This window comes from Siniperca chuatsi, linkage group LG1 (genome assembly GCF_020085105.1).
Source record: "Siniperca chuatsi isolate FFG_IHB_CAS linkage group LG1, ASM2008510v1, whole genome shotgun sequence".
Taxonomy (NCBI): domain Eukaryota; kingdom Metazoa; phylum Chordata; class Actinopteri; order Centrarchiformes; family Sinipercidae; genus Siniperca; species Siniperca chuatsi.
In genome coordinates, this window is record NC_058042.1 from 9,650,726 (window position 1) to 9,665,233 (window position 14,508).

Consider the following 14,508-nt stretch of genomic DNA (forward strand, 5'->3'; position numbering starts at 1 on the left):
AGCACTCATGTACTGTATTGGCTCTGCTTCAGTGTATAAGTGTGTGTGTGTGTGTGTGTGTGTGTGTGTGTGTGTACAGCATGAGTCACCCTACCCGCCTGTGATTGGATGGTAGTTTATGGGTGAGGGAGGGGGGAGAGAGCCTTAGGGGCCGTCTGTCAATCTCTCCTCCACTCCATTCACACATTCATCTGCATGCACCGTCATAGAGAGACAGAGGAAGTGAGCGAGAGCCTCTCATTCATAAAAAAAAGAGAAAGTTCATTCATAAAAGCTGCTGTGACTCAAAGAAAAGACAGGAGAGGAAAGTTGATGTGGAGGTGAAGCAGAGCTGGAAGCCTAGCAACTGACTGAGAAAGTGTATGGGTCAGTAGGATGGGACTGTACTCAGCATGACTAGAGCGGAGCAGACTGGACTTTAGACTCCACAGGACATCCCCAGTCCCGCACTGGTGAGTTGAATCCACTGTAATGTACAGCAGGATTCCCCGCTAAGATAATTTCCCGAAGATCACCTGATTAGCAATTCAACCACAATTATCAACTTAATGCATTTCATGCCTCTCCTTTTTTCTGCTATCTCTAGTTAAATCTGCTTTATCAAGTCAAACCTCTGTGTGTAATAACTGATCGTTCATGGCAGGTTTGTCTTTTTTACTTTGTCCCAGCACTCTCTTTTGTCCAGTTCCCTGATTATGAGAGAGCAAACCTTACTCAGTCTCAAATCACAGACAGGACTCTTACCAGGTAGCTCAGCACTTTTTTCATTACAGACATGATCAGTATAATGAAAATCACTGTACTGAATATCTGATGTAACACTTTCTTCTACAGGCATGCTGAAGCGCACCAAATACAGTCGTCTGCGCAACGATTCACTGACGTCTCTGGAGGATCGGCCCCAAATAATGCTGCCCCTGAAGACGGACCTTTGCTTAGACTCAGATTTTGCCCAGCTGGATCCCGGGACCCCTACACACCACGGGCCGTCCACCCTGAGGGACTTCATCCCCCGCGTGGCCAACATTCGATTGCAAAGTCCTATCTTCCTGCAGGGCCTGAGGGGACAGACGAACACAGCTGGGGACAGAACCATTGATGGACACACTGACAGACCCTTGTCCAGAAAAGCGTGGGGCTCTGGGCCTAATCAAAGATTTTGTAGTCAGCCCTCCCTCAATTTGCCCCTATCCACGGGCGAAAACCTAACTCTCTCGGCTCTGCACTGCACAAAAAGACCCATCACCCTGCATCGGATGGCCAGCCTCCCCTGGACCCCCAGCTGTCCTCCTTGCTCGCATCACACAGATGGTCTGTGCTGCCTGAAGACTTCCTCTGCAGTAGATGACTGTACAGTGGTGCGGACAGCAAACAGAGCGGTTCACCATCACATCAAGGTACCTATCACCACACATGTTAACTAATAACAATTCAAAGAGTATGTGTAAGGTTTCTTGCAAGACTAATCTTCATGTTTTTCACTTTGACAATTTGCCTAAAATTTTGAATGCGTTATTACTAAAATATTGATTGTGTGTCAGTGTAAACCTTCTTCACTTGCAAGAAAGTGCAGCTAAACTCATATCCAGGGTCCCAGCAGAGAGTTGAGGTACACAGTTTAATTCCTACCAGTGCCAACACAAACACATATATGTGAATAGTGGACTCGCACACACATAGACACACTCTGTCTCCCTGTGCTCTATCCACACCATCACACTCACTTTCGTACATTCACCCCCTCCCTCTCAGATAGAGCTTCCTGTGTAGGCAGTAGTGACTCATCCTGGCTCTCTGCTCTGCTTCTGTGTGTGTGTGTGTGTGTGTGTGTGTGTGTGTGTGTGTGCGCGTGCGTGCATGCGTGCATGCGTGCGTGAGTAAGTGAATGAATGCATGTGTGTGAATGTATCCGGTATCAGCAGAGCCCATGCTGTCCTAGAACCGGAGGTGTGTCCGCATGGGTGATTAGGAGCAGGGCCTGTGAGCTGACCACTGATGGAAATGAGAACGGACTGTCTGATTGTCCTCTATAAACAAGCACACACACATACATAACACTCCCGCCTACTCACCCCACCCACACATTTACACACACACACATACTGATTTAAGTCTGGCCCCCTCAATGGACTTACTCATCCTGCCTCCAGCCTATAGGGTCTGCTCTGCCGTAGCTCATGACCAATAGAAGTCAGAGTGGTAGAAGTGTATCCGAGCACATGGCCTAAATGTTGTCTGGTTGCATTAACTGCTCCTCCATCCTCTTCACATCTTTACAATCAAATACATGTCAAGATGTCCAAAATTATTTCTAGTGCAGGAGTTGCATGTCAGATAACTACGGACAGGCTATTCCACAGTTTTGGTCCATAAGCACAACTGTACGTATATTTAAAGCCAGCAGTTATGAGTGTAAAAGGAGAGTCAGTCACAAATGTGCAAAGGTGCTAAAACCATTTTAAAAAATTTTAAATCAATTCTAAAAGTCACAGGGAGAAACTATAGTTGTGATGTGTTCTTTTTAGCCATGCTAGTGGCATGCCTCAAAGGATGGCAATGTTAGTCAGTCAGTCGGTCATTCCACCACTTTGGTCCAGACTGAAATATCTCAACAGTTATTGGATGGATTAGCATGACATTTTTTTTTACAGATATTCATGGTCACTAGAGAATGAAGCCTCCTGACGTGATCACCTGATTTTTCTTCTAGAACCACCAGCAGGTCAAAGTTTTGTTATCTTTGAAATATCTCAACATCTACTTAAAGGATTGGCACCAAATCTTTTTACAGACATTCATGGTTTCCCAGACGATGAATTCTACTGGCTTTGTTGATCCCCTGACTTTTCATCTAGCGCCATCATGAGGTTTTGTGTGAAAGGTCTCATCAACTATTGTATGGATTACCATGAAATTTGGTAGACATTCATGTTCACCTCAGGATAAATTGTGACAATTTTGGTGATCCCTTAATTTTTCATCTAGCGCCATCATCAATTTGTCCAATACTCTGATTTATGACTAAATACCTGAAAAACTAATGACATTCAGTCTCAGCTGTAGTTGTAGTTTCGTTCTAATTAGCAAGTGATAGCATGCTAAAATGCTAAGAAGAGAGAAAATAAAAGCATGACTGAAATGTGTAATGTCAGAAACGATATGGTTTGACTATTTCTTAAGTGGGAAAATGCAGTCTAAGTGATCCCTAATCTTTTTGTCACAGATTGAACCTGTTTCCAAGTCCACTTAAACACTTTCTTTGAACCTGCACCAGTATTTATAATGCTTCTTAAGCAGTCTGTTAATCAAGTTAGATTGTTTAGATCATCAGGCAATACAGATATAGAATTGGCTGTCATCTCGCAACCTGTCCGATTTATCTTTCAATTGAGGAGAAATGGGACAGAAACATTGCCTACATCAGCACTCTGTCTGTGTTATTTTACTCAGTGAGTAACTGGTGTTTTGTTGTGTTTTCCTAGTACATGGGTAGTGTGGAGGTGACCCAGTCCATGAGAACCCTCGACTTTGATACGAGAATGCAAGTCACACGGTAGGAGGTCCTCCCACTATCATCACATACATACACACACACACACACACACACACATGAATATGCATATATACATAAGAATGAACATCAAACTATTGATACGGTCTCAGAATCTATGCATGACTAAGCTGATGTTTTGCCTGTGCACAGACAAAGAAAAAGTGCTTTACCCTGAATTCATTCAACATATATTTGCCAAGCAAGACATGTGTGACTTATTAAAATATGTTTCAAAGGGGGAAATCAAATCAAATGTATAATGTTTCATAAACCAGGGCATTCTCCTCATCATTTGATATTGACATCCTAGTGTAGGATGCCAAAACGCAGATGGACACAGCAACCTCTGTTCACAGCAATACTGAATGATGGGGCAGAAAATCCAATTAGATGAATTTCCTCCTAATGATATCTCATAGTCTTATTAAGAGAGACCTCAATCCATTACATATAATTTGTTTTCAAGGAAAAGAAAAGCACTTCCTGGAAAAAATAGTCTTGCTTCCTCGATAGTGGGATGTTACTTTTGTGTGTGTGGGTGTTTGTGTGCTTTGACCTCTCTGACCCAAGCATCAGCTCTCTGAAGACAATCAAGCACCAGCGACTGCAAAGCTCTGAAGAAATACAGCCTTAATATGAGAACACATACCAGAACATGTATTTTTGTAGTCAATCATAGGTCAGGCAGATTTAGTTGGTCTAATCTATCTCCTTTTTTTCTATATATATATCTATATATATTTTTGTATATGTATGTATAGCTTTATCTGACCAGGAAAGGACTCACTGATGTTCAGTATCTGATTTACAGGAGTCTACTGGTCAAGAAGGCAGCACCACATACAACATAAAACATAGAGGTTACAAGCATTTAAGACAGACTTATAATGATTTATGATAAAATATGAAGAAAATAATCAAGGATCACAAAACACATAAGATCAGAAGGATTATTAAAAATAACGTTTTTCTATTTTATGCTACTTCATACTTGTACTAAATTTCAGAGGGAAATTCTGTACTTCATCTATAGTTAAAAGTTACTTTTTAAAATAAAGATTTTACATTAAAATTTTACATTAAAGGTGGTGTATGCGATTCTGGAGAAATCCAATACCATGACAAATACCATGATATAGAGAGAACAATGACACAGCAAGAAATATATCTAACGTTAGCTAGGTTGTGGGTTAGGTTAACTGTTCCTACAGTTGCTGCTGCGAAGCTAACAGCCAGAGAGGACGAGACGGTTTCCCAAAGCCAGCACAGCAGCTCCAGACAGCGATACTCACAACTCTCCTGCTACTATAGCTAACATCAACAACAACAGCATATCTTGGCAAACTAGAAAGTAAGCTGAATGTCTGCGGGCAAGTCATTTAACGTTACCTGACACACAAATCATGGCTAGAATGGCTGGAACAGTGTTGTGTGGCCCAAGTGGTCCGAGCCACTTTGTTTATTTCCCATTTACAGAGCCAAGACTGTAAAAAACAGCTGTGAGGAGATATTCTCTGAATTTGACAAAAAGCTAAAACTAGCTCCACCTCGACCAGCTACCTCAGTAAAATGCTGCGTCTACATTGATGCATCAGTGTTAACATTCAAATAATCTCATATATAATAAAATATCAGTTATGCAGAACGACTACTTTACTTTTGATACATAAAGTACATGTTGCTGATAATACTTCTCTACTTTGCTTATGTAGGGTTTTGAATTAGGGGTGTTGCAATATACTGGTATTGACGGTAATCGTGATATTTAAAAACGAAATATTGATATCATGTTAATAAAATGATAATATCATGTAAATAATACAGCGCCTCTTAAATCATTTCCGTTTCTTTACGTTCTCACTTTGTCATAGTAGGTGTTGGTAAAGTAAAGACAATAAACAAAGTTAAAGATGAATTTAACTGATAGCATTATTATTTTTTTCTATAGATATTGCGATTATATCGTTATTGTGAATTCTTTTGGCCACGATAATTGTGTAGTGAAAATTTTATATCGTGACAGCCCTATTTTGAATGTGGGATTTTTACTGGAGTTGCTTACATTAATGTACTGGTACTTTTACTTAAGTAAAGGATCTGAATTCTTCTTCCAACACTGACCTATTTTATGGGCTGCTGGGTAGCTCAGTCTATAACAATTTATGTTAGTTATTTATTTATGCTAATTATGTTGTTATTTAATAAATGTAGTGGAGTAAAAAGTACAATATTCCCCTCTGAAATGTAGCGGAGTACAAGTATGAAAGAGCATAAATTAGAAATACAAATGCCTGAAATTTGTACTTAAGTACTGTACTTAAGTAAATGCATTTAGTTACATTCCACCACTGCATATAGTGCTACTTTTTAATATAATGTTACAGTATATTTTATTTCCCTGATATACTGTAGATGAGCTTCTAGTAATGTAGTTTCTTTCCTCTCATATTCTCACATGCAAGTCACATGTCAGCAGAGCGCACTGAATCACATCTTTACAAAGGTATCTCTGTGTTTGGTGTATGTTTGTGCATCTGTATGTGTACATGTTTATAATGTGTGTGTGTGTGTGTGTCTGTGTGTGTGTGTGCAGAGAGGCAATCAGCAGACTGTGTAAGAGGACATCAACACACAAGACAGCAGTGAAAACTAAAAGGGTAAGATCCACACACACACATACATACCAATGCAATCAACACAGACATAACTAGAATAACTGTGATTTTTGTCATCATCAGCCTGTATGCAAGGGACTGTCTGCTGTTCTGGGTCAAATCAACCTTCAGTTTTCTGGGAGCAGGATCATCCTCGCTGTCTCCACAGACAGTGTGACTTTGATCGCCGCCTCTTCCTTACAGGTTACAGCTTTAACCAAATTATAACTGTCACACATCTGAATTATTGAGGCATGGTGTAAAAAACCTTCCCTGCTTCTGTTTTTTTTCTCTCTCTCTTCTCTTCCTCAGAAGATTGCCCATCACCCCATGCAGGCCATTTCATTTGCCTCAGGAGGAGACCCAGTACGTTCATATTCTATATTCTAATTCAAATGATTCACATGTACATGGGTAGATAGGGACACAAACAGGGTAGCATGTCCACAAACACACACACACACACACACACACAGTGAGTAGTTTGATTTAGTTTGATTACTGCTTGGTTTGCTGGAGGATTAAATTATTTCCTCCCCCAGCTCTTGATCCTTCTATTCTTTTAACTGGTGGTGTGAGGTCAGGGCCCGTATTTATCAAGCCGCTAAAAGTGAAGTTTTGGACTTAAATGAAAGATAAAAGTAAAAATCCTTCACTTGTATTCCTACTTGCAAAGTTAGAATAAAAGCTATTTATCACATTTCCTTGTGACTTAAAAATATCCTTAAAGTTAAGAGAGCCCCAAAGGTGTCTTAAAAGTAGATTAGATCTAGATTACTCCAGTACAAAAACACTCACAAAAGTGAGCACAAACCTTCTGAGGCATGTATTGAAATGAATGCACAGAATGATAAACAACAAGTTATCTGAAGCTATACGTATAAGTCAGAATAGCTTTAGCCTATTGTATGAATCTGATTCCAACATTTGATAGGATGTTACGCCACTTTTTTAAATTTCCTTATTTGCATTTTTGAGAGATGCAAAGAAACAACATTAAAGCTTAAATTAATTTTGTTTGCAATCACTTTCCATGCATCTTCATTGTCTGCACTTATCAATGTGGTACTAAATTCTATAAATCCTATTATAAGATTTCTCTGATGTACCTCCTTGTTTCAGTTTGGTTTTCTTGTTGTTTCAGACAGACATTTTCCCATTACTGTATATTTAAAAATAATGATCAGTATGGCAGATATAGGGTAAATTCTTATATCTGATTTGCTTCTTAAGTGTAATACTTAGGATAATGTATTACTATAAGTAACAAATCATGAATCATCCTTTCTTGTGACTTAATACAACCATCAAAGCCAGTATGTGCTTTCATCATCTTTACACCTCGCCAATTCTGTTTCAAACTAATTACTCTTATCTATTTTCCCTCTCTTCCCCTCCATGCCCCCATTATTTCCATATGACAGATTTTCAAAATTTCCTGTAGCCTGAATGTCTATAATGAATACAAGTCCTAATCATCGGGAGGGGGCAGGACATGTCAGTTATTAGCAGCTGTTTAATAAACTGCTTAACAAACAAAAACTGTTGTTTATATTTTGGTTAGCGTCCATGAACTCCACTTCTTCAGCTTAAACAAACAGTGAATACAAATGCTGGGTGCACACTGTAATATTTCTTCGCCATTTTGATACTGCAAGGTTGTTCTGGCCAAAGATTAGAGAGAACAGGAAGGCAGTTTCTCTCTGGGAAACACAACACCGGCGAAGCTATGGATGGAATTATATCTCGCTGTTTAATTAATTAGCTAAAATAATCTTGTTGTGGGCTCTAAGCCTCGGCTCAGTTGGCTTGGACACATGGAAGATAGCGGGGGGAATTAAAATCAATCTGCCACAGAGGCTTTATGGTGAAACATATTCAGCTGACTCTGCTCTTGTACTAGTATCAGAGAACCAATGATAGGGAATGAATGAATTAAACAGAGATACACATGGATGACCATTAACTGAACATTTCTGCTGTGTTTTCAATGATTAAATGTGCTGTCACCAAGCAAAATTATGAATTGAAAGGCTGATTACAGATCCTAAACCCACCAGATGTACAGGGTATAAAGTGAATTACACAACAACACTGTCAGGAGGTTTATTAATGACCATGTGCACATACACTGACATAAAGAGAAATACAGCCATAACGCTTAAACACCTTTAAAGCGCCTTTAATGTAACTTTTGGAAGAAGAACCAATACATGCTTCCTCTTACAAATGAAAAGTTGAATTCATAAGCAATAAAACGCACCCTCGCTCAATTCAGTACACTTTTTGTTTTGGTGCTACAACCTTATTTGGTCTGGTATGACCAGTAGCTTATGGGGGCTAATGTTAGCTAATGTTAGCAAACTTTAGACAGATACTGCTGTGTAACTAACATTATTGAGTTGGTTTGCTACTGTTAAGCTATGTTTACACTGTGTTTATATTAGCATTTAGCAACTTGTAATTGCCATTTGTGGCCATAATTGCCGCTGTTCAGCAACAGTTATACATAGTCTGCCTGAAATCATGCTTGTTATTATTTTTCTCTCAATTTATTTACAGGACATGGCAGATTACATCGCTTATGTTGCCAAGGACCTCGTCAATCAGAGAGGTAAGGGACAATTTAATGTGTCATTATGATGAGCTGGGCTTCTGGAACTGGACTTTCTGGCTTCATTGTGTAAACGCACAACCTGTTACTGTCATTATTATGAAAAATCTCTCCTTTTCGCTCTCTGTCAGCATGTCACATCCTGGAATGTCCCCAGGGTCGGGCCAGTGAGGTTATCAACAGCATTGGCCAGGCCTTCGAGACTCGTTTCCGGCAACTTCTCAGCCACACGCCGTCGCTCCTCTCCAACAATCCCAGGTTGTCCTGCTGTCTACTGTAGCTGTCTTATTGGTGTGACACAACACAATAAATTGCCACATGTCCGGTTTTAATGTACTGTATATTTCACCCATTTAATCAGCATCAATTTAGCAGTGTCTCACTCTACATTGGCCAATAATTAGTTTCACTGGCTTTTTTATTGTTGTCTCAAATGCGAATGTAGAACTTTCAGAGTTTGACCCCGGTGCCTCATTCTTGGGTTACTCTGGTTTGTGCAGAGCTGAAAAACGAGTTGATTAATCGATTAGTTGATTAACAGAAAATTAAACTACAGCTATTTTGATAATCTAGTAATTGTTTGAGTAATTTTTCAAGCAAAAATGGCAATCATTTGCTGGTTCTAGCTTCTCAAATGTGGGTATTTGATGCTTTTCTTTGTCCTATAGACAGATAGTCTATAAGTGTAAGTGGATAGAAGTGGATAGAATAGCTGTGGGTTTTCCTTAATTGGACAAAACAAGCTATTTGAATATGTCACCTTGGGCTTTGGGAAACTGTGATAAGCATTTTTCACTATCTTCTTACTTTTTATAGACAAAATAATTAGTCAATTAATCAAGAAAATAATTTCCATGGATGGCATGGATTGGCATGGAAAATAATCATTATTTGCAGCCATATATTTGTGTAGCACTCAGTTTTGTTTGTCAAATTCAAAGGAATCTATGCTTTTGATTTGAGTATGTGTTTCTATCTTTGTATCTGTTTTTTTGTGTGAGATGAACATCATGTAACTTTCTGCCTGCAGGTCAGCAGTGAGAATCTGTCCTAAATGGAGCACAGAGGAGACAATATCAGACCAAAAGGCCAAGCAGGAGGGTGAAGTCAGCGAGCATCGTGACTATTACAATGTGATCCCAGGAAAGATGCCACCCCCTGGTGGAATAGAGGACCTGCGGATCACAAGGGAGGAGAACAAACAGGATGCTGATTTACAGGGGGTAAGAGTTCATTGTAACACCAAAACACAAACAATATTTAGTTAGTTGAGCTTGAATATCTATATTGACCTTGGAAACAGAACGAAAAATAAATCTCAACACAAGGTCCAACTTGTTGTTTCCAAAGCTTTCAACCACATGCCATGGCCTTCCTCAGCAGATTAAGTTGTCATGGAGATGGTTTAGTTGTTATCACATGAACAAAGGATGGAATATAATAATGATGTAATGTTTTAACATTATATTACATAGGCATAGATTATATATTGTATTATATAATGATCGCAACTGAGCAACTCCATCCACTGAGGAAGGCCATAAGATATGGTTGAAAGCTCCAGAAACAACATGTAAGTTGGACCTTGTGTTGATGATTTTGTGGTAACATTTTTCAGTCAGTATGAGATAATGCCATGAGGTTAATGCCTTCTTCTTGTTGTGACATGAAGTCTTTGGAGTGGGTCCTTGAATGTGTATATATATCGTGTTGTATTATGACATTATATTTCAGTAGTGGACTGGACACTTTTACATTTGAAAAGAAATAAATAACCATATCATTATAATTAAATGTGATACAGACAGACACACACTTTGTGATACACACTTCTTTTAGGTTCTCTTTATCCAGACTATGTTCATGAGCACGAATGTTAACACAATTACACCTTGGAGCTTCTGTTGGCCACTGAGCAGAAGCAGTTGAGCTTTAAATGCCTTTCTAAGGGCACCTCAGTGGTTGGTAATAAGGGACGCACAAGCACTTCTCATTCACTTCCCAGAATTATTTGTGGTGGTCTGGGAATTGAGTCAGTGACTTTCCTGTCATGAACACACATCTCTAACCTTTAGGCCATCACTGCCCCCGAATGCACACACACATAAAGATCTCTGTCTTGTGTGTATGACTCATCTAGTGCTGTTGCAGGTTTGTTGGTCTCAGCCTGTTTCACTGTATGAGAACTGCTCCATCACAGAAGAAACACCAGCCCCACCTGCAGGTAAAATTCATCAATACACTTCCAGCCCTAGTTAAAATGTTTCTGCATGCCTGGATTTGACTACACTATTGCGTTTCTCAGTGGCGATTTGCCTGAGAAAGTGTAGTTTAAAATAAGATTAGGGTTAATTATACTTCATGTAAACTAATTATTAAACCAGATTTAGATTAAATCCCATCAGTGCTGCGTAATTTAATTTAAAACCTGGTTTAGTAAAACTCAGTTAAATGGCTTAAATCAAAGAGTAATATTAGTTTAAACCCTGACAAAAGCCCATGAATAGAGCCATCACTGCTACATCGTGCAGCAGTTACATTGAAATGAAGAAAAAAAACATGATTTTTAAATGTTATTTTTTCTTCACACAATTATAACTGTAGAAGAAGAAAGGGTGGCGCAAGCAAGCTTTTCATTTACTCCCATGTTTGATAGCAACTCCAACTTTTCTGTCTATAAGACTCTTTGCTGAAGCTGCAGAGGCTTAAACATTCAAAATATATTATGAAACTCAACTGGGTTAAGTCTACCTTTTTTCTCAGAGAACAGTTCGCTCTATTAAAATGCAGCCATTAAAAACATCAACTGTCAGTTTAAAGTTAAATCCAAATCAGAGTTTTAAAATCTGGAGTTGATTAAAAAGTAGTTTTAGAGTAAAATTAGATTTTGAGATTTCAACCTATTTATTTAACACTAAGTTTAAAGACTTTGTGCAACAGAATAATGAAATAAACCACAATATAATCCTGGTTTGAAATTAATCCTGGTTGGAGCAACCCACCCATGTGTACTGTTATATACTCTTCCTCTATTGTATCTCTATTAGACTCAGTGGAATCTGAGGTCAGTGCTGAACAGTGTACTCCTCTCTCTGAGACACGGATCCAGGACGTGATCCAGGAGGAGGGCTGGTTCCACGGCAGGTGGGTAATCAACACTTTAATGTCTCGGTCTGCTAATGTATATCCCCTTCCTTTCTCAGTAAGTTTGTGTGCTTTATCCCAGGTTAGGACGAGAGCAGGCAGAGTCACTTCTCAGCTGTAGTGGGGATTTCCTGGTCAGAGAGAGCAGCTCTGCCTCTGGTCAGTATGTACTCAGTGGTATGGAGGGAGCCACCGTGCGGCACCTGCTGCTGGTTGATCCACATGGACAGGTAGAGTTGTGGTGTTGGATTTCAAATACACATGATGGAGGAGAGGAGAATGGCAGCTTATTTAAGCCCGTTGTCTGCGTTTTTGTGCCACCAGGTGCGGACGCGTGATCAGGTGTTTCTGAGTGTTGGTCACCTGGTGCGCTTCCACATGGAGAACCAGATGCCCATCGTTTCTGGAAGCAGCGAGCTGTGTTTGAAACAGCCAGTCCTACAAAGACACTAACACACACAGTCATAGACTGTCACGTGCATACATTAGCCTTCAGCAGCGGTTCTCAATGTTTTTTGTACCCAAGCAAAAAAAATTTAAACCTTTCAACACTTTTAGTGAAAACTGAAAATCCACCAGGTCGTGTCAACATGTGAGACATCACTTCCCGGAATATTTTATTATTTGGTCATTAAATTACAAACATTGTATATGTGCAGTGAATTTTTGATTTTCCTAACATTTGAGTCCTAACATCTCACACTTGTGCACACTGTGCCTCACCCTGTGTTGAGAACAGCCGCTGGCCTGCAGAACATCCTGTCTCTGTCTCTCATGCTGAATTTGCTGGTGTTTACTCAAAGTTTAAGCACAATCACTGGTGTCAGACTTTCAGAGTCATTTTTTTTTACAGGCTAGATTTGTCTTGTGTTCATTCGTTTTGATTTGTTATTGTTTTGTGTTCCCATTTCCCATGCTTGACTTTTGAAAATAACTTTTCATCCCACTTATTTGTTGCATTCTGAATATGGAATTCAAATGCTCTTTGTAACCAGAATCTACAGAAACAGATTTGCAGTTTAGTCTCAGATAAATATGCAAATATGCAAATAGTGATGTGTATAAGACTTCTGGTGGCTGTCATATAGGAAACTGGAAACGTTTAATTTCTTCCTTACTTGTTTTTGTTCTCTGTAAACCTTTCAAACATTTCATAGTAATGGGTATGTATATCTCGATTTCATTTCTACTGATGAAATAAAAGTAATAACATTGATGAACTTTTCATTTCATACTGCTGCTTTTTGTGGTAACACATGGCCAATGACATTAACATTATTATGAAGATGTTAGATTTTCTATTTACAGTAATGTACTGTAGCTACTTTATCTTACAGTACAAAAAGTAAAAAAGTTAAGTACAAGACAACTGCCATTTTAATGTGCAGCTCTAGGGAGGTTGTAAGTGCAAATCAATTTGCATTTTTTTGTCCACAAAATGTCATGATTATTTCACCAAGCAAACTGCACATGTACATTAGTCAGAAACATTTTAGATGATAGAAACATAGGAAAAATGAATTGATGGAATGAAAATATCTATAGATCATAAAAATCATATTCACAATAAACTGTATTGTGTCAAAGTTTTATTTATATGTGTAGCTGAGACATAAAGGTGTACTTTGTTGTCTTATTTTTGCGGAGGTGGCATTTCTGTTTCCTGTAGTGTTTATCAGCCAATCAAAGTGCTCAGAGCAATGTGCTGCACAAAGAAGAGGAAGAGTTGATTGATTTTATAGTTTTTCTTTACATTCTGGTGCCAAATGTGAACAAAGACACATGGGGTCAAGAGCCTCTGGTAAGATTTTTGGACACACACACACACACACACACACACACACACACACACACACACAAATGCACACATGATTAAATGCAGGCATGAGATTGTACACTTTACTGTGACTTGAAAGCAACTTAAGTTCTGCACAAACTGTGTGAGAGCTATTAAATGAAAATTACTATTATTTGAACTGTATGGTTAAGGTCAATATGGTTACAGCAGCAGTAGAAACTTCATGCAAATCTTGCACAACAACTTCAGAGCAGGAATCTCGAACCTAGTCTGTAGAGATAAGATTTCAGGTTTTCTGATCAAATCATCACTACATCAAGTGTTTTACTGAATCAGACATAGTGAATCAGATGGTGTCCACCAGAGAAATCACCAGCTGTGGTGTTTGGATGGAATTAAAATCTGCAGGTTGTGGCTGCTCCATGGGACATAGTGTAAGGACTTTACCTTTGAGATTCTGCTCTCTCATGATAATGACTTACATGTGCACTGTCACATAACCTTGAAACGTTTCTTTAAGCTCCACTCTTGGTCTTGACTGTTAATTATGGATTTTTGGTCATGTGAGACCAAACAAATATCCAGGTTGAGGTGGAACGCCTTGCACCATAGAAATAAACACACTCTTGGACTTTGAGAGCATAAAGAGTTAGGATAAGTACAGGCCATCATCTCTTGACAAAACAGCTGGAGATCTGCCAGGAAACAAAAGAAAATCAAGGGACATAAATGTCACATGGACTAT

The 14,508-nt window shown here is 39.0% G+C and overlaps 1 protein-coding gene across 5 annotated transcripts; it reads left to right on the plus strand.

Annotated features, from left to right (window-relative positions):
- The first annotated feature begins 96 nt into the window (after positions 1-96).
- On the plus strand, positions 97-13,185 carry LOC122873301 (SHC-transforming protein 4-like). Of its 5 annotated transcripts, none has more exons than XM_044189971.1 (14): positions 114-452; positions 669-747; positions 835-1,397; positions 3,483-3,553; positions 6,147-6,210; positions 6,292-6,411; positions 6,523-6,573; positions 8,770-8,821; positions 8,953-9,079; positions 9,852-10,044; positions 10,973-11,045; positions 11,869-11,965; positions 12,048-12,195; positions 12,290-13,185. In XM_044189971.1, the coding sequence occupies exons 2-14, from the start codon at positions 696-698 to the stop codon at positions 12,416-12,418; spliced, it is 1,740 nt and encodes a 579-aa protein (XP_044045906.1). In that variant the 5' UTR covers positions 114-452; positions 669-695; the 3' UTR covers positions 12,419-13,185. The 5 variants fall into 5 exon arrangements, with proteins under 5 accessions (XP_044046055.1, XP_044045906.1, XP_044045977.1 ...); XM_044189903.1 differs by having other exon boundaries at positions 119-452; positions 6,520-6,573; XM_044190120.1 differs by lacking the exon at positions 12,290-13,185 and having other exon boundaries at positions 97-452; positions 6,520-6,573; positions 10,962-11,045; positions 12,048-12,188.
- Positions 13,186-14,508: the final 1,323 nt, after the last annotated feature.